Genomic DNA, 20405 nt, shown 5'->3' on the forward strand with positions numbered 1-20405 from the left:
CGTGATCATTTGGCTGTTGCTATGGGCGTGGTCTTGTTGCTAGGAAAATTTACATACATTTTTTGAATGTTTATTCAATTGTCTATTAAACCCTGTTGTTATCTTTGTGAAATACACCACCGTTTGGCTGTTGCTATGGGCGTGGTCATGGTTACTAGGGTATTTGCATACATTTTTTGAATGTTTATTCATCTGTCTTTCTATTCCTGTTGTTATCTTTGCAATATACGTGATTATTTGGCTGTTGTTATGGGCGTGGTCTTGTTGCTATGCAAATTTACATACATTTTTTGGATGTTTATTCAATTATCTATTAAACCCTAGTGTTATCTTTGTGAAATACACCACCGTTTGGCTGTTGCTATGGGCGTGGTCATGGTTGCTAGGGTATTTGCATACATTTTTTGAATGTTTACTCACTTGCTTACCAGATGATGTTATTTGACCAAAATATACTGTCATTTGGTTGTTGCTAAAGGGTGTGGTCATGGTTGCTAGGGCCAATTTTGTCAAAATGTTTTTAAGAAAATCTGCAGAATAACAGTTTCAGAAACATCTTGCCAAGTTTCAGACTAATTGACCAAGTGCTTTTTGAGATATAAGTTTTTGACCAAAAATGAACATTTTTACACCTAATTTGCATATCACTCATGGAATCATGGTATGCTTAATATTTCTTCGTCCATACATCCCTAGATACATTCCCATTAAATTTCAGCCCAATCTGCTCAGTAGTTTTAGAATTATAGATTTTTAACCAAAAAGACACATTTTTAGCCCTAATTTGCATATCACTGATGGAATCATCCCGTCATGAACAAATCTTACTTTACACCCCCTTAAGAATGTTCCCACCAAATTTCGCACCAATCTGCCCAGTAGTTTCTGAGTTTAAGTTTTTTGACCAAAAATCACATTTTTTGACCCAAATCACACACCTGTGATGCGATCATTTTGATTTGAACAATTTCCCAACTAGACACCCAAAGTAATGGACCCACCAAATATCGTGGCAATCGGTTCAGCGGTTTTTGACTTTAAGTTGTTTACACACACACACACACACACACACATCCACACACACACACACACAGACAGACAGACGCCGGGCGATCCCTATAGCACTACTGAACAAGTTCAGTTGTGCTAAAAAACCTCTCTCTACACCAAGCGATGGGATCAATCAAAAGGCTTATGTAGTAGAGTGAGTTATGGGATAGTAACATCAAGACACGACTGTACACTAATCCAAACCATACATGAAAAGTTTTAACACTTCAACTTTTATACTCCCATGGTCATGATGGTAGGAGATGATTTGTTTATCAATATTTCTGTGAAAGTTGATCACTGTTATACATTCCCCACATCCAAAACTTCAATTCTGTATAAAATATCAATATTTATTTGTCAATTAAAAATGTCATTCATTACATCAACTAAATAATTTCAATAACTGAAATCAGTACAAGTACTCAACAATTAAATGAATCAAAAATTTGGAATTCTAAAATTTACAAATGCAACCTATATTGAAAGACAAAATGCACGACTGATAAAATTATGGACAATTAATAAGTATGAATTTTTCTGTTTTGAGATAAAACAAATCATATTATACCATAAAAATGTAGGAATGATGATGGATGTTTACAATTTATTAATTTGTGATAGAATTTTTTTTTCAAAAATGAAATTTGCTCTGACCCAATTTAGCATGTAGTTTTTACATCCTTGGTATCCAATGAGTAAACTACTCATGTGACATCATCATGACATCACTTGAAGAACTGCTGTTCCATTTTCTAATAAAACTATCAAATGTAATGATATACAAGGAAATATAATTGGGTTTTCCGATAACATTTAGCAATAAAAATGCCAGGAATAATTATGCTCAATTCAACTTACAAAATGCATTTATGACAGCACCTCTAAATGTTTCCACAAATGGCAATGCAAGAGGTAACACCACTAAAGTGAAGTTGTAAATTTTTAAGACATTTGGTGGCTACATGGTAATATATAGCGCAACCAAATTAATTACATTCATGGCATTTTTATGGCAGAGTTTAATGGAAAATATATCACATTCAAAGAGATTTATCATTTCATAATATTTTATCAAAAGAGAAGCAATTTCATTATAATTTCTCCTTTCATTTATACGACTCTGGTTTCTACTTTGGTGGTATTTGGGAAGCTGTGTAATCAGAATTTACAGTTCTATTCAACTCAACATTACCATCTGGTGTGTTTTTGTATTTCAGACAATTACAGTGAACTGAATTTTTATTATTCAATTTTCATTATTTAAATAGCAATCAATTTTACATTTTTTGACATCAAGCAATGCTGCATTTTGGTGGTTGAAAAATTGTTTACCTTGAAAACACTAATGGTATATTTTCTATTTATTCTCACAAGCTACAGTATTTTTTCACTGATGATATTAACAGAATCCACTACGAGAAGTTGAAAAATATTATTAGGAATATATAAATGAAAGAAAAAAGTACAATATTATTCTCATCTTAACAACTTAAAAATGATGGATCAGTTGGTCAGTTAAAAATAAACTTAAATTTAAAAAGTAAGTATATGTGTACATGTTGGTGATACTTTCAATTCATATCATACTTACTACAGTCTGAATGACATAGAAATGACAAAAACTTTGAATGAATCATTCGTTTTTATAAAATGTTCTGAATTCCAGCAATAAATCATAGTTTTCACTCAGATACATACTCATGGGGTTGTCATCTGACAATAAGTGTTTTTTTTATAATCCTGTCATACAGGGCTCCAATTTAAAAAAAAAGAAAAAAAAAGCACCAGACTGAAGAAATGGAGACTCGATCGGGTCACAAGAAATACAGCATTAAGTAAGACCACCCTAGCATCTTGGACGGTGTTGTAAACAGGCCTGTGGTTAAAATGATGATTTGGGATTCTTAATTTTAAAATGCTAAACTTATCAATCATTATAATTCCAAATCCATCAGGTATGTTAGATCAAATATAGAGTTTTAAGTATCAAAATATACAAAAATCTTATTATACTTATTTTTGTTGTACAATTTTTGTTGTACATTTGGAGGGTTTACATAAGCACATTAGTAAATGAGATCAAGAAATCACAATACAGAAAGTGGTCAAACATAACAAGATAGCAAAAATATAAACTAACACAGCTACATACTTTTACGATCAAATTCCTAACTTAACAAGAAAACAATTATTTACAGCATACTAAATAGTGACAAAGTTTTTCCATCAAATTGACTGAAATGTAATCTAGTGATTCTAACATACAGCAAGGTCAAAGGTTGTGTCAAAGGTTACAGCAATTCAGAAATATAATTGAATTTTTTTTTATAGTCATCATAAAACGTGCCTGAATGCAGCACAATGCCACAACTGACAAGTCTCAATATAAATATGAAAAATGTAAAAAATTCACCACCAAGAATTGCTAGGAAGATACATGTACAGGAAATTTGATGCGCAGTATATACTGAAGTCCTCAACATTTACATGTACATGTATAATTATGTCGTCCAATCATGAATGTTTTATACCTGAATGCTGGATTTAAGTAGCCTGTTTACTGTGCTGTTAAGATACATCATTAGCTGGTTGTACCTCCTAGCCCTCAAGTCCATGCTAAGCTATGCTACGCTAAGATATGATACAATACAATATGCTATGATACACTACGACGCGATAGTATATAGTAGCTGGGAGGTACAATGTATGACCCATGACAGGGTAGTAACAAGCTAGGATTTGAGTTCTACTAATACTAAGTATACATATAGTCTTGTGCTATCCGTGCATCAAACTCAAGATCTCTCTTGAAGAGATGATCGGATACCATGTGATAGAAATCTAAATGCGAGACTAGATTCAGCATTAGTGCTAGATTCAGTACTTCGTACTTATATACCAATCATTGGGAAAAGGCCAATTTCTTTTCACTCTTACACTGTTGAACTTCAGTTAAATACATTTACATATAACTGTTAACTATATACATAGATCACATAGATCTACTGAGAGTCAATCAGCTGTGATAATCACTTGCCCCTAGGCAAGACAGGAAGTTCATCAAAAGTCATTACATTAGCCGACATATGAGCCTCTCACAGGTGTTAAATTTGGCCTACAGACAGATAATATGACTGCATTCCTCATCACATCATGTTACACAACTGCTTTCACATCAGACAATTGAAAGTTCTCAGACTGCTTTAGACACTGCAATTGGTGGTTGTAATCTCATCCCAAAGCCTGCTAAGTACTGTCCTTAAGTTAAAGTTATTTCTATACATTCCAGTGGGATTATGTCTCAAGGACTTGCTCTTTTTTCACAAGTTCTCTGTATTCTTTTGGGAGTATTTCTACCACAAAACAGAAAAGCTGGAGGATAGCTTATACTAGTATATGAACATCAAAACTCAATGGCCAACAGATATGGTTACAGTTAATTGGAATTGCAGCTTGGTTTATACTAAAGCTTTATTTGAAGTGTGAACAATACATTGAAACTCATGTAGTAGGGAATTGAGATTTTTGTTCAATGGCTGTGACCATGATAATCTATTGATGTATTGATGTATTTACTGCATAAATTTGTTTCATGAGATGAGAGATTCATGGTCCTGAGATGGAGGTACTTTTTTATGTCAAATATCTAAATTCCTTACAATTTCACATTCCCAAATCATTGCCAACCGATACGTACTTTAAAATACATAATTTTTAACATAACGGGATCATATTTGATACTTGATACCATAAGTGTGTATGTGAAATAGTTCAACTTTTTCACCAGCATGTTCTGTGGTAGTGAAAACATGAAATGTGTAGATATATCAACACTGCCACCTAGTGGTCAGTTTTAACGAGAGAGAAGAGATTCTGAGAGCGATCATGTCACCAAACTCTGACTGAAATGTCAATCACACTGCTTGTAGGAAATGATTTTATCATACAATGTGATTTAACAAGGTGAAAAACTTGTTTTCAATATCACTGCTAGCTGCGTCAGGTAGCACAGAGAAGAAATACTAATGTCAAGGCTGGAATACTTGAGAAATTGACATATAAATACATATTGTAAATCTGGAAACTTTTACCAAAAACTTATTTTCGCTTTTTTTGCTGAAAAACAAAACACATAAACAAGTAGTGGCTAAAATGCTTTCTTGTATCTAGACACAGTGCACCAGATGAAGACTGGAGAAAATCGCAAAATTTTCTAGTGGGGGAAAATACATAGGTTTATAGTAACTTAAAACTGTTATAATGAATACATTTATGAAGAGTGTATGGAAAAGGATTTCAGTTGATTGTGCATGAAAGAAAAAATTCATAAAAAAGCACAAATACTTTAAGAGATGAATGATGTTTCCGTTTCTTTATAAAATCAAGTACAAAATCGCAATTAGAAGGTTGGAATTAAACAATCACAATGATATGTAAATTTAAACTCAAAACTTTTCAATCTGTTGATATCAATTTCCTGTCATTAGAAAATTGACTCACGTTTTGACTTCATCCCTTAGGTGAGTCTAATCATTTTAAATTAAGTATATATATTTTTGTGACTAATGTAATATCACTAAAAATGTCCTACTGTGTTCTAAAGAAAGTTTACAGCCACAAGATTTGTAATATGTGTTCAAGTTCACTTCTTTAAATAATTATATTACATTTAGAAAGTTTGAACTCCACTGCTTACCTTAAGAATATGTAATAATTAAAATTTGGTAAATCTTTTAATCAGTGGATTTCATATCCATATTAAAGTACGATTCTGCCCTCACAAATGATTTGATAATACTTATTTATAATAATTATCAATTTTTAAAATAACTGCATTGAAAGACTTTGTATTGGAAAGGTTTTCAAATGATTAATCTAAGTGACCTTTGACCTAAAATACAACATTACTACTCTGTACTGTATGGAGTACAATGTGACCTATGAACCTTGACATAACATAAAATCACTACTCTACTCATAGACCTGGGTGGAGGGTATTGAGTACAATATGACCTGTGAACCCTGACCTATGACATAAGATCACTATATATTATGAAGTACAATTTGACCTATGAACTTTGACCTATGATATAAAATCACTATGTACAGTATGAAGTACAATTTGACCTACAAACTCTGACCTACGACAAAATCACTACTCTGCACTGTTATAAGTAAAATATCACCTATAAACTAAAATCACTAAACTGAACAATAATGAAGTACAATACAACCTCGACCAATTTTAATAAAACTCAATAATCTACATTGCAATATGACCTATGTACTATGAACTATGACAAACAATCACTATTTTGAACTCTATGGATTACAATTTGACCCATGAACTATGAACTATGACATTAAAATCACTACACTGTATAAATTACAATACAAGCTTTGAGTTGTGACATAAAATCACTACTACCATTACTACATACTTCCTTCTTCAGTTGACTTCACCTTAATACTGTTCTTCAGGCCATCTGCTGAAATCAATAAAGTCATCTATTATTCAATGATGATATTGTCTGTTGTGCTGATATAGGTCTGTGCCATGGCTAATAACAGTGCTGCACTATTATCACACTTAAAGATTCTTTTGTAGAAAGGTGTATTATACAGCTAGAATGATGTAGGCTTGGTGTTTCACTCATGTGATATGACATTTAATACACACCTTCAGGCCAACTTCTAATGCAAAGAAATAATTACATAGGTGCCATGCACAGTGGGGATGTAGAAGTAGTCAAGTTGAAATGTTGACTATCAGTTAGAAAATAAACAATTGAAGCCAGTAAAATCATCAAGTCCATGTGTAATGTTTTCCTTAGAATGCTGTTTCTACTGCACTGTGAAAGAATAGCAATGCTTATCAGTGTTCAATGTGATTGGGCAAAGGATCCTAATGTATTTATTGTGTCTCTGTTATTGTTAGTCTACAGTTGAAAATATGTCTATCTTTGTGTCAAAAAATGTAGTGTCCGAAGAGTGAAACACCAAACCAACATCATTTTAGCTGTAAATGTGTACCATTGTCTATATATCTATAAAGGTATCACTTAATAATAATTAAATGATTTTGATAGAAAATAACACAAAAAGCACATCTCACAGAATCTTTGCTGTTTGATGACTTTGACAGATGTTATATAAATTTAATCACCTGACATCATTGTTTCATAGTTCACTACCACTTTCCTCCACTAGAGTATTCCTGTGACTTCGAAGATCTTCCACCTAAATTAACATAAAATCAACATAATGAATTCTAAGATTTCACACCTATGTGGAATTATATGTGTGTACTGTATCAAGAATTTAAAATATGTAACAGTAATCAGAAATATATGTGTGTATTGTATCAAGAGTAAACAGTATATGTGCCATGTACTTGGCTTTTAAATATTATTAATTTTTGGGTGTGCGGCTTTAAAAAGTGATGAAGTAACTGAGGGCAAAAGCGACATGAATCACTGACATTTCACACCTCTGTGGGCTTCCCAGGAGGTCTGGTATGAGTTTTACATTTCAGCTTTACAGGGTTGAAATTCTAGCATTATTTGTAAATTTCAAAAGGCATTTATTGACTTTATGTATGAGTATGATAGTATAAAACTTTACATCACAAAAGTGAATAAGATAGTGAGGTGAAAAGATGAAAAGATGAAAAAACAAAAGGGGTGCATTATTCTGACAAAGAGGGCAGTCTCCAACACCACAAGCGGGGAATCCTAGTTTAATAAAGATTAATCAAATAATCAGGGAATTTGGGGATCTTAAATATTGGGCAACTATTGGGACAAAGTGTAGAATTAACTAGGGATATATTCCATTATACATGCAGGGATGCAAATAGTATATCTGGTATTTTAACAGCAACCAAACAACAGCCAAATAATGTTAATATTACAGCATTATGCATTTGTGCAGTTAGCTAAATCTTGCATATTTAATGTATAGGTTATATCTTTTCCTCTCATTTTACCTCGTGTTCCATCAAAGTCATAAGTTTCATCATCATCTGACATAGGGGTCTGCCATGATCTACCTTTCTGGTATAACATTTTATCAGTTTTGACAACTCTATCGTCATCCTACAAGTAGAGAAAGGTATGATGGGAAGGTGTTGCTATGATTAGTGACAGGGGTGATCAGACAAAGACACATGATAGGTATTACAAGGAAGTCATATCAAGTGTTACTTGTTACAGTGTTTGTAGAAACCATAACCCTTTTTTTTAATTCAATCAGATTAGGTCGTGTATGGAATGATATTTTTGTAGGAGTTGAACAAGAGAATATGTATTTGAGTGAACTTTTAATAATAATAATAATAATAATAAAAATAAAAATAATAAGTGAACTTTTAACCAGCAATTGTATCCATCATTTGTAATACCCTTTCTACTGAGACATTTTATTGGTGTTTTTTTCTGTGTTTTTGTAGCTGTTTTTTTTTTCATCTATAGCTGTTAGTTTGTTATACAAACAAACAATCAATCAATCAATGAATTTATAAAGCACCAGTTTCCACTACGATGTACAGTTCAGAGGCACTGTACAGTTAGAATGCTCTGGGAAAACAGATATGTCTTTAGGTTGTTTTTGAAGGTGTTATGTACTGAGATGTAGTGTATCGGGTAGCATGTTTAAATGATGATAATAAATAATAATTGATCCTATTATAAGGATGACAGGATGATCATCTGTACCTACCTCTGTATCAGACCTATATGTTTGTGGTGTCCATCCATGACTATGTTCCAGTACATCTGAAGTAGGACCTAGTGGCTTGGAGTCATTCTCATTCAGATTATCATCAGAGTCTTCAGGTAGGTAACCACTACGCTCTCTACTACAAATGAAAGAGAGAAACCCCATCACATTGTTCATTATCTAATTATCAGCAAAGTATTCTACATTCTGACCAACAGTCATGTTGTGAGGTTATACATTTTTCCCAGAAATGAGGAATACAGTCACTCTATGCTGTAACTATGGATTGTAAAAAATTGTCTTTACCAGAATTTTCAACACCGAACATTCATAGAATTCAAAACCAATTTGAAATTTATTTAGCCTTTTCTCATCTTTAGTTTTATGAAGATGCAATTTTAAGAACTCAGGATATTCTTACAGATGCACTATTTGGTGAGTACTTCCTTAGTATCTATGACAACAACTGAACAACATTGGAACATTTAGTATCACTGTTATAAACTGTAGCAGTCGTAATCATGTCATAACTATCTCCAGCACAACACTTTTTAAAAATATTATTATTTGACTTACCCATACATTGGTTTTCCTTTCATAGGAAAAGTAGACTTCCTACTGTGGTGATACATGTGAGCGCCCTCAGTGGGTCCAAGGGTGGCTGTAGATATACAACAATGACACACATTATCAGTATCAAATATTACAATATACTGACCAAAATTTATTATAAACATACACAGGTTATTACAGTTTACTGAAAATATCAGTTCTCAAATCTCATAATTAGACATTCTAGTTGAACATCTAGCTAATACTGCAGTCTTTTTTTACATTTTTTGTGTGCAAATATTCTCTTCACTAAATCCTGGATGAAAAGAGATACATGTATGTTATGAATCTCTCAATGGACATGGGCAGCCATTATTGTCAATGGCTATTCATGTACATGTAAAGGGAAAATTATTTCCTTGAAATGGAAAAAACTGTAAAATCTACAAGAATGACTGCTGTTGAATATTGTACTTACAAGTGTCTGTGTCATCATGCCATACAGGACGACGCTGAAAGACAAACAATTCAATATTTAGATATTTTTTTGCTATTTAATCCTCTCTCTACCAAGGGGTATTTTGTTTCGTCTACAAATGACTTTTTGACTACAAGTTGAGCAAAACAGGATGAAATGCATTCTAATGTATTGTATCTTGGTTTCAACCATATTTTTACCATACAGCTCTCTCCCTGTAATTGCATTCTCTACATATCTGCCTTTCTGTCTGTCTCTGTGTATAGCGTTTGACCACATTGCTGCCTATCAAATGTTTCTGTTACCATGTTCTTCTGTTTGCACGTGGGTCTGTCAATGTCTGTGTATCTCCAATTTTGTCCTTCTCTCATCCTGTCTGTCTGTGTCCATTTCTCTGTCTGTCTGTCTGTCTGTGTCCTCTTATCTGTCTGTCTGTCTCTGTCTGTGTGTTATCTTGTTCTCCCTTCATCCCTTTAAACCACAGTTCTCATAAACACTGACTTACTGGACTGTGCACTTGAGAAACACTCTCAAACTCTTCATCATCAGTCTGTATTGGAGCAAAATGTCTAGCTGATGGATAATCACTATTTGCATCATCATAGTCCTTCAATTCACCATATCCACCATTAGGACTATATTCACTGTGGACATACTCACTAGGCTGGCCACCAATAATTCTATATCAGAGAATAAACATGACATAAATTTGAAGTTCTTTTATTTCCATTTTTCATTTGTTGGCGTCATATACATCTGCGAGGACAGACTTATACAAGGAATAACACTGAAGTAAAGCACTTTTACTATATGCTACACTCGTTTATAGCATTCATATCAAATGTAAAAGTACATGTGTATACGATTGGTTTATTTGCAAACCTGGCATGTGGCCTTTCTAATGTGATCAATTAGCAGATGAAACAGTATACTTTTACTTGATATGGATGCTATAAACAATTGTGGCACATACAGAAAACACTTTACTTTGGTGTTATGGGTTGTAAAAGACCCTCACAGTCATAATCAATCAACATGTCTTATTATATGACAAAGTCAGAGCATACCATATGTATATGTGTACTTAGAAAAACCTTTTCACAGTAAAAAAAAATCTTCAAGATATAATTTTTGAATGAATTTTTGAACAGAATTTCTGTATCATTTGTACCAATATAATAAGAATGTAGATAAGGGTCGATAGTTGGCAAGAACAACTTGATATTCTGCAATTTCTTGTCGGCGACTAAAAATTCTTTGTGAACCATTATATATCGACGACCGTTCATCAGATTGATGGGTCTCCTTTGTAGGTATTACTTACCACCTACTTTGATAAATTTACCTGCAGATTTTAAAATCAGCTATGTCCTTGAATACAATCACAAAGTAGTTGGTATGTTGAGTAATAACTTTATATGATACTTACTTTGCACATCTTGCACAAATACTAACACGGACTTGTGGTTCAGCTGAGGCATGGCGGAAAGACTAGAAAGTGAAACAAATTTGATCAGTCAGATAACTTCTAGTTTTAATTGGTCAATACACAAATGCTGGCATTACAGGGCCTAACGATAGTTGAGGTAATTTTACACATCCCATAAAAAGACCTCACCTTCTTTAAAAAAAAATCCTGCAAAACGGTCATTTACTCAGAGTGGTATTTATCAACGTATAAGAAAATTCGTCTTGCATACATGACATACCTTGCTAACTTTATTACCAGATGATTTCAGTTTTGTCACTCCTTCACTTCTAAGGTCATCAAGATTTTCTGAAATAAATTAAAAACATAAATTTTAGAAAAACACCCTATATTTACAGTGATTTGCATTCCCTAAAAATGTTATAATTACAAATTTTGCAGTTTGTACTACATTAGTATAGACCTATACCTACTTAACATCATTTCATGACAATTCATATAGAAGATAACTAATTGCACCTTGTACAGTTGCTTTAGCACCAAGTTTTTTTTGTGTGATTGCCATTGAGGGCGCTAATCAAGTTACCATTACTGATACCCTTGACAAGGTAAACTGCAAAATGTTCATAAATATAATACCATAGGACATGAGACCAACAGCTGACAACATTTGTATTTTAATAGCTCGCACAGCGGCTCAATTACTAGTACACATGGGCATCCTATATACTATGTGTTGTTTTTTAGGTGGTTTTACCCAAGGATGCATTGCATTGTATGCACGTTACTATACGCATTCTCCACAGAGGGCCCTATCTACAATATCATTGTGAGGCAGCCGGTCACAAATGAATTTGCCCTGCGCGAGCTTATGGGCATTGCCTAGTTATGGTATTATCAAATGATGGGACAACTGAAATTGTTTGATATCTTTGTACACATAAGACAATAATTTGACAAATGATGACAGACATGAATAATTAAGGAAATAAATGAAATGGTTTTGGAATAAGTGAACTTATTGTTTATCCTTAGCAACAGAATGAATGAATTTGCTAAAGTAACTTACATATGAAACCAATTTTCAAGTTGCTATGGTAACTTACCTAGTAAATCAATGGCATCAGGATCCTCATCTTCATCATCAGCTTCGTCACCTGTTAGAATTCGTCTTTTTCCTGTATTCTGTGATTTGATGTATTCTTCAAGCTGTTTTTTGTGAGCTTGTGATTTTTTATCTGGCTTGGTATGTCTCCTAGCTCTGTTATCATCACAAGTAAAAAAAATGCATTGCTACATTAAACACAGACAATGTACCACAAAAGTGTGTTTTTCATTGTTGGTGCTGTTATTTTTAAAAAACTTTTACTCCAAACTAGACATGGCATTGAGATCAAACTTTTGTTTTACAACTTTTATAGCGATATTAACAGGATTGCATATCTGTATATTATTATTATGTCAATTGTCCGACACTTGTACAGTCATTTGAGCACATGAATGGATACTTCTGTTGTGGTGTTGTCTGTCCATTTGTCTATGTGTATATGTGTGTGTGTGTGTGTGTGTGTGTGTGTGTGTGTGTGTGTCTGTCTGTCTGTCTGTGTCATCACTTTCTCAAAAACATAAGTTCAATGAACTAAATTTGGGTAGACAAATTTTATGTGGTCTTGCAAAGAACTGGCCAGCTGCTGAGCAAAATATATGCTTACTAATCACTCTATTTTGCATATCATTATAGTTTCTGTTAAAATTTCACATATCTAATGCATTTTATCTTCATTGATATACAAAATCCTATACTTACACACTACTGGATGTACTGTATCCTTCATCATCATCATGTCTTGGACGGGACTTACGGATTACTATTTCCCCAGCTAGGGGATCATCTTGATATTGATGTTGAACTCCTCGGTAACCAGAACTACTGTACAACAAGTCTTCATCCTATCACCATGACAACAATAACATATGATATTAAAATCCTCTTTTGAGATCTACTGGCAGTAATTATATGAATTGCATACAAACAAATATCTCTGTGATAGACAGAGGAGTGTCAAGTCTAAAATGACACATTTGTTTGTGACAGGTGTCAAAACATAGAGATGCTAATCAAACTGTAGAAATTCACCTCTTAAACAGAATATTGCAGATTCAAATCGTAACCATCTTGTTTCATTTGTCAAATGATACACTGCTGTATAGGTTTACCATATGATCATATCAAAACATTGCAACACACACAGAATGGCACAAATAAATGTAGGATAATTACAAGAATCAATAAATGCGAACACATTGCACAAATTCTAACTAGTAGTTACCAGGACAATCTAGGATCAACTTCAGTGACTCTGAACCTTCTGAAGTGTTGGATACTGGCACTTTATAAATGACTTGATAGATTGATTGATTGATGGATTGATTAATTAATTAATTGATTGATTGATTGATTGATTGATGATTAAAATATAAAGAAAGAACATATTGCTTACCTGATCACCCCATCCTATCTTGGAAGCTGTAATAAAGAGTAAACCAACACAAAAACATTAGAATGTCACATCCAAAACTCAAGTCTTAGGCAATTGTTTACATCATGCTATCCTTATTGGAGATAACAAGGAATTGTGTAGTAAATGAAAGTATTTTTATTTGTTATCTTTCATAATGATGTCTTAACACTCTCTTGATCACTACAGGGTCATTCCATGTGCACAACAGAAGCACTGCTACAGGTATCACCTACTTGTATCAAACAACACAAGTTTCGGCTTGTGTTTATCTTAGTAAGTTGAAACCTCAGTTGCCGCTGTAGTATTGTCCATGTAAGGGACATACAGACAAACCAAATGATTAAAGACAAGCACTTACTCTTCATGCCTTTAGTTCTTGTTCCTTGTTCTGTTTCAAACATTTCATCAAAGCTTTGAGTTGTCATCTTAGTATGGTGATCCCACTCTGCTTTCTTGGTTTTACGTCCTGTTTTCAACAAAAAAAAAGAGATTTAAAAAATATGAAAAGAATGAATTATATATGATATAATATGATGATGATATAATTGTTATTTGAACTGAAGATAATTTCTCGAACTATGTATATTCAATAATCTAAATTGGTGAATAATTGTTCAAGGTTTATCGCTGATTATTGATTCAAATCATTCCAATGTATAAACACAATTTGAACTACAATCTTGACATCTGAAACTGCACTAAGGGTAAAATATCGCAATATCCCATGATCAGTAAATTTGATTGTACATATATTGTGTAATACATTGTGTTGTTTACTGGTGCAGTGAAAGTACTTTCCAAAGTTAATTCTGACCTTTCATGTAAACTTTAATTCAAATATTTTCCCTCTCTACATGTATGTTTTCCACTCCTTAATTCAGACTGTACAGATTAGTGCTTGGAACACTTTTATTTCAGGGTGCCACAACTATAGCGTATCCTCTACCAGTTGCTAACACACTATTATAACACAACAGTACTATGATACACATTGACAAAATGCTGACGTCTTCCTGCAAACATTACCGCCACATGATTCCAACTAACCTGCTGGTCTGGTATTCTCACTTTCATCAATAGTGACTTTGTGAGTACCACCAGTACTGGTTTGTTGACCTGGTTTGGTTCTCCTCATGTTGGTGGTCCATGGTTTCTCATATGCTCCTTTATCACCCTTTCTTACACCCATAGGATCTGAATTTTCAAAACAAATTAAACAAAAGTTAAAATGTCAGTGTCACATAATTGACTGTTTTCACAATGGAAAGCATGAGTGTTACAACTAATGATGTGAAGTCACCGTGATACCAATCTTTAAAAAGTACATGTGTATCAAGAGAGAAGTACATGTATAAAAAAATGAAAAAATGTATAAATTAGAAATGTAAAATTTTCTAAACGGTTGAAATAAAGTTCTATCTTATCTTATCTTATGTATATCAAAGTCAACCCCTTTGCAGTCAAAAGAATTAAAGATGCATACTAATACAATAGTAAGGAGAAAGAATGTACGGGAATAGTTACATGTAAGTTACTATTAACTAGCACAAAACACCCAATCCAGATTTGAAAATTAACAAAAATCTTCATAAATTGCTTACTAGTCAATAACACACAAAAACCTAATTTTTGCATTGTTTACATCTAATAATTTCACAAGTTTATCATCCGAGATCAAAGATTGAAGCTTACAAGTCAAAAATTTCAAAATAATTAATTTCTGCTTTGTCTTTGTCAAAGTTACATTTACACAAATTTTCACCAACACAGAAGACTTTTGAATAGGGAACTTGCAAACCCCGTCATGTTGAATGTTGCATCATGGGAAGTGTGACAATAATTACTAATGAATTAGTATTGTAAACAATATTGTTACATTGTTTGTAACCACAGATAATCAATTCATAGTCACCCTGACCATTGTTGGAGGTTTATTTTATCTGTAGCTCCAGATTACGTATTGCGGTAACCACAGATAGTCCTTTCAATCTGAGCATGCTCAGTCTGGATTGCAAGTTCCCTATTGTAATGAATACACAGGTTTATGTATGCACAGGTAATAGCAATATACAAATATAATAGTTTACCTGTGGATGCCCACTGTGCAGCTCCACCAGTGCTTTTTCTCATTGGATCTATAGCAGACTTAGTTCTTCTAGGTATATCTTCATAACTTCTACTCACAGACACACTTTTCTTACTAGATACACCTGATGGTGGCCGGGTCCTAGTGGCCAAAGGATTTTCCTGATACTGTATAAAACAAAAGTGCATCAAGTTTTGGAATTTTGCTCTTTCATCAAAATTATTTTTATCTTCATTAATGCAAATACACAAAGAAAAAACAAAACATACAGCTGTTCCTTTTAAACATTCAAACTATATTTTTGTGTCAAAGAAAACAGTCCAAGGGATGGTGACAAGGTATTACATTTGGGATCCTTTGATTATTCATGGTGATAATAGACTCGTGGGTAACTAAGGCAGAAAAAATATAACTGTGTGCTTCCGATAACATGGCCTCAGAAAATAGGGTAGGTAGGTCAGGATTTTATTTTATTGTTCTTATTTTTGAAAAAAATATTGCTTCAACCCAAAAACAAAATGTCAGTCAGAATACCCTTCTGTGATTCTTGATGAAATATGTACAGACAGCACAGGGGCAAGAACACAGATGTGCATGAAGGTGGAGAAGACAAACAATCTTATCTCTTTGTTTTAAATGTTGAACAAATGTTTAGGGTTGGAGGCTTAAACTAGGGTCGGTCGGGTTATTGTAAACACAATATTTTTTCATTCTCGCAAACCAGAGCTGTTATTTCTTCCGCAACACTGCAACATCTTGGACGATACCATAAATGAGGCTGTGGTTTATAAAGATGTTTTTTTTTTTTAATTTGGCCTAAGTACTTACAGGTCTCTTTGTTTTATCATCCATTCTCTGTAATACTTTGACAAGGTAAGGTATTGGCTCCTCTGGTGTGGTCTGTATCAGTCTTGCCATCAGATCCTGAAAAACAGGTGGTGACAGAGAAACATAATTATCATGTGTGTGAATAATCACAAGACTGTAGTGTATATCAAATTAATACAGTCTGATGATGGAGAAAGATACACATAAGAAATTAACGTACAGTACATTGAGGAAATTCAAACTTAATTTGATGCCAATAATTACATTCATACTGGTTTAACATTTGTGTATACTACATATATGTAGAATCAGTGGCATATATGCAAATGATTGATTGATTTGTCCTGTGTACTGACCACACATATTATCAGGAAGTGTGTTCAATGGCAAAATACATGTATTTTCCAGTTCAAACTGTAATTTCAAATGGCCCACAACACAAACGCCACCATTTATTTGATTGCAACATCCAATGCGTCATCATCAGTAAGGGGGAAGCAATGAAATTACAGTTGAACTTGAGATTTTGGTCTTTGGTCATTCGAACTGGGACTTTGTGGTATACTTATATGTAGTCGATTATTACTAATATTTGACCACTGGGCATGTTAATTCTTTAGTTACCAGCAATTCTGGTAAGCTCAGGTTTCATGGCTGTCTTATCGCAGGTCAGAGAAGGATGGACAACTTACTCGTATGCAAGTTGAAGCATGACACACTTAGACCCAGACTGACAATTAGACTACATGAACCACAGACAACTTGACACTGTGGTGGGGAAAGGACTGTCTCCTCTACATGTGCATTTGTATACCAGTTACTACATGTCCATATGTCCTTTTTTTTTTTTTACTTTCTCTCTTGTTATGTTGATATGATTTTGAGTTTGTGGCAAATAAAATACTATGTATACCTTGAATGTAATCATAATCTATGCATTCCTTAAAACTAACAAATTAGTCCAGCATCAATCAAAGCTGTCCTGTCTTGCAGTATTGCTGTACTGTATATGTGCATGTACCATACAATGAACAGTACAGTCTACAGAAAGTACACATGTACAGTAGAGTTATGCATGCTGACAGAGCAAGACGGGCCTCGGTTCTGACATTGTGCCTTCAGCGACTCTGGACTCCGTCTGCAAGCAGGACGAGTAACACTGCTCTGGCGACAATTTTAAGACATTTGTATTAAACTTAAAGTTATGTGTACATCGATGACAATGGCATTTGTATAATTTCAGTTTTGATTGCTCATACATGTAACTTTCTGTGGTAACAAACAGACCTGGTACGGTGCTCATAGTTATTGAACAGTTCTACGATACCACTGTACGCAATATGAGTGTGTGTGATCGCCATTGCCAAGGCAATGATATGTGGTTCATAAAGGCCGAACATTGTCATTGAAATGTATAGTGCATTTAATTTTGCTACCCCGAATCATACAGACTGGATATTCACTCACCTCAAAAAGTGCACCGATATGGTGTTTTTCAAGATATGCCTGGACTCTGTGTTGTGCCGACATCTTTGGGTGCTATCAAATAAACACGCGTAAATGGATTGCTGTGTCGTTTATGTTGTGTAGAAAAGTCAGCAGCCAGATGTAACGTTGGTATCTAGGTACAACAAGCTCACAGGTCGGCCATGACAGCTGAAATATTTGGAGGACGCTTACCGTTGAGGGCGCTAAACATATAAGTCTGTCAGTCACGTCAAAGGCCAGCAGGGGCATGCCCCATGGCATATCCCTTTGATTAATATCATGATACGAGCTTTTCATTAAAACATGACTGGTTGTACAATTTAAAAGTTGTGGTAAGGTCAAGGCCCCCCCCCCATAAACACAAATATGTTCTTTTGTTGTGTTTCAATGTCTTTTGTACCCCCACCACCACCACCACCACCACCACACCCCCAAACTTTCCTCACCCCCATATGATATTTAAAGTAAAGTAGTTCTATATTGAACAGGTTTAAATTAATTTCCAATAATAGTTTAGACAACAAGTTCTAATCTTCTTGTACTTTGTATTTCGGACACTATATTCTATGAACACAAAATGTTATTGACACTACAAATAACAACATCTCAGGAGAGTCTGCAGTTTGGCACATAGGGACGTGTAATATTTCATAGAGTGTTGTTTTCCAGGTCTACAGACTCAATATAACAGCATTTTTTGACTATATATTCCTACCTGTAAGGAAAAAAATATATATAATATTTCTACTACATGTATAGTATAGAGATTGATACATTTGTAGCAGCGCAGGATTCATACATCTCGTACTACCCCTAGACAGAGATGGAGGTTAGGTGGGTCACAGGTAGGTCATAAAGGTGGGTAAATTAGACTTTTTGTGTAAATGCTGGTATGAAGATATTTAGACCACTGAAAAGGTGTTGTCGTATTTGTCAGATTTTATTTTTGATATCTTTATGTTAAACTCTTTACATTTTGAAAAAGCACTTGATCTCCTCTATGTGAAGATCTAGGTGAATTGTAGATAAAATGATGTAGGTTTGGTATTTCACTCTTGGGACATTATGTTTTTTGACACAGATCTAGATATATTTCAACTCCAGACTAACAATAACAGAGACACAACAAACACAACAGGATCCTTTGCCCAATCACATTGAACACTGATAAGCATTGCTCTCCTTTCACAGTGCAGTTAAAACAGGCTTCTATTATGAAAACATTACACATGGACTTGATGATTTTAATGCCAGCAATTGTGTTTTTTTTCTAACTGATAATCAACAATTAAACTTGACTACTTCTACATCCCCACTGTGCACAGCACCTATGTAATTGTTTCTTTTGCATTTGAAGTTGTCTGAGGGTGTGTATTAAATGTCATGTCACATGATTCAAACACCAAGCCTACATCATTTTAGCTGTAATAAATGTCACTTTCCATGGGTGAAACACCAAGCCTACATCATTTTAGCTGTATCAAAATACTCAGTTTAACATTGTAAAGTTAAAATTTACCTCCTCTGACAGTGGTGTGATAGGTATGACAAAATTGCCAAAACAGTCATACCCATCTCAGTGTACAAAACCTCTCAAATTCTTCATAGATTGTTTAATTTCATTTAGACACAATGACAACATACATTTTCACCTCTTTATATCTAAATATACTTATTATTGATATTTTCTTATTTATCAAAATGTTTGATCATCAGAAGTCTTTACAATAACAGCACTATTGATGTTGTAGAACAACTGTTGACAGTACACTTTAATTGTCTGTAATGATTATGTGGTCTTGTTGCTAGACATATTTGCATACATTTGCATAGATTTATTCCCATGCCTATCCATCCATAGTTTTATCTGCAATATACACCATCATCAAATGTTGCTATGGGTGTGGTCTTGTTGCTAGGCATATCTACATACAATGGTGCAATGTTTATTCATTTACCTTCCTCTAACAGGTGTTATTTTGGCATTATACGTCATTGTTTACATGTTGTTATGGGTGTGGTCTTGTTGCTAAGAGCATTTATATATTTTAAAATAACATTTATTCAATTGCCTACCCATCCCTGTCGTTATATTTGTAAAAAGCAAAAGAACTTTGATTTGACTGTTGCTAAGGGCGTGGTCATGGTTGCTAGGGCCAATTACATAACAACTTGCAGACTAACACTTTAAGAATCATAACCAAATTTCATCCCCAGTAGTTTGAGAGGTAAAGTTCAATACCAAAATCA

At 33.8% G+C, this 20405-nt stretch overlaps 1 protein-coding gene across 1 annotated transcript; it reads right to left on the reverse strand.

Moving 5' to 3' along the window:
- Positions 1 to 6425: 6425 nt before the first annotated feature.
- On the reverse strand, positions 6426 to 18311 carry LOC144444203 (uncharacterized protein C8orf34 homolog). Its single transcript, XM_078133620.1, has 17 exons — positions 18135 to 18311; positions 16668 to 16763; positions 15841 to 16006; positions 14801 to 14947; positions 14112 to 14219; positions 13733 to 13758; positions 13039 to 13181; positions 12338 to 12492; positions 11512 to 11579; positions 11232 to 11293; positions 10308 to 10482; positions 9803 to 9836; positions 9349 to 9433; positions 8773 to 8911; positions 8042 to 8150; positions 7220 to 7293; positions 6426 to 6539 (listed from the first exon to the last, which is right to left on the reverse strand). The coding sequence occupies exons 1-16, from the start codon at positions 18195 to 18197 to the stop codon at positions 7244 to 7246; spliced, it is 1626 nt and encodes a 541-aa protein (XP_077989746.1). The 5' UTR covers positions 18198 to 18311; the 3' UTR covers positions 6426 to 6539; positions 7220 to 7243.
- Between the last annotated feature and the right edge of the window lie 2094 nt (positions 18312 to 20405).

This window comes from Glandiceps talaboti, chromosome 13 (assembly GCF_964340395.1).
Source record: "Glandiceps talaboti chromosome 13, keGlaTala1.1, whole genome shotgun sequence".
In the NCBI taxonomy this organism is placed as follows: domain Eukaryota; kingdom Metazoa; phylum Hemichordata; class Enteropneusta; family Spengelidae; genus Glandiceps; species Glandiceps talaboti.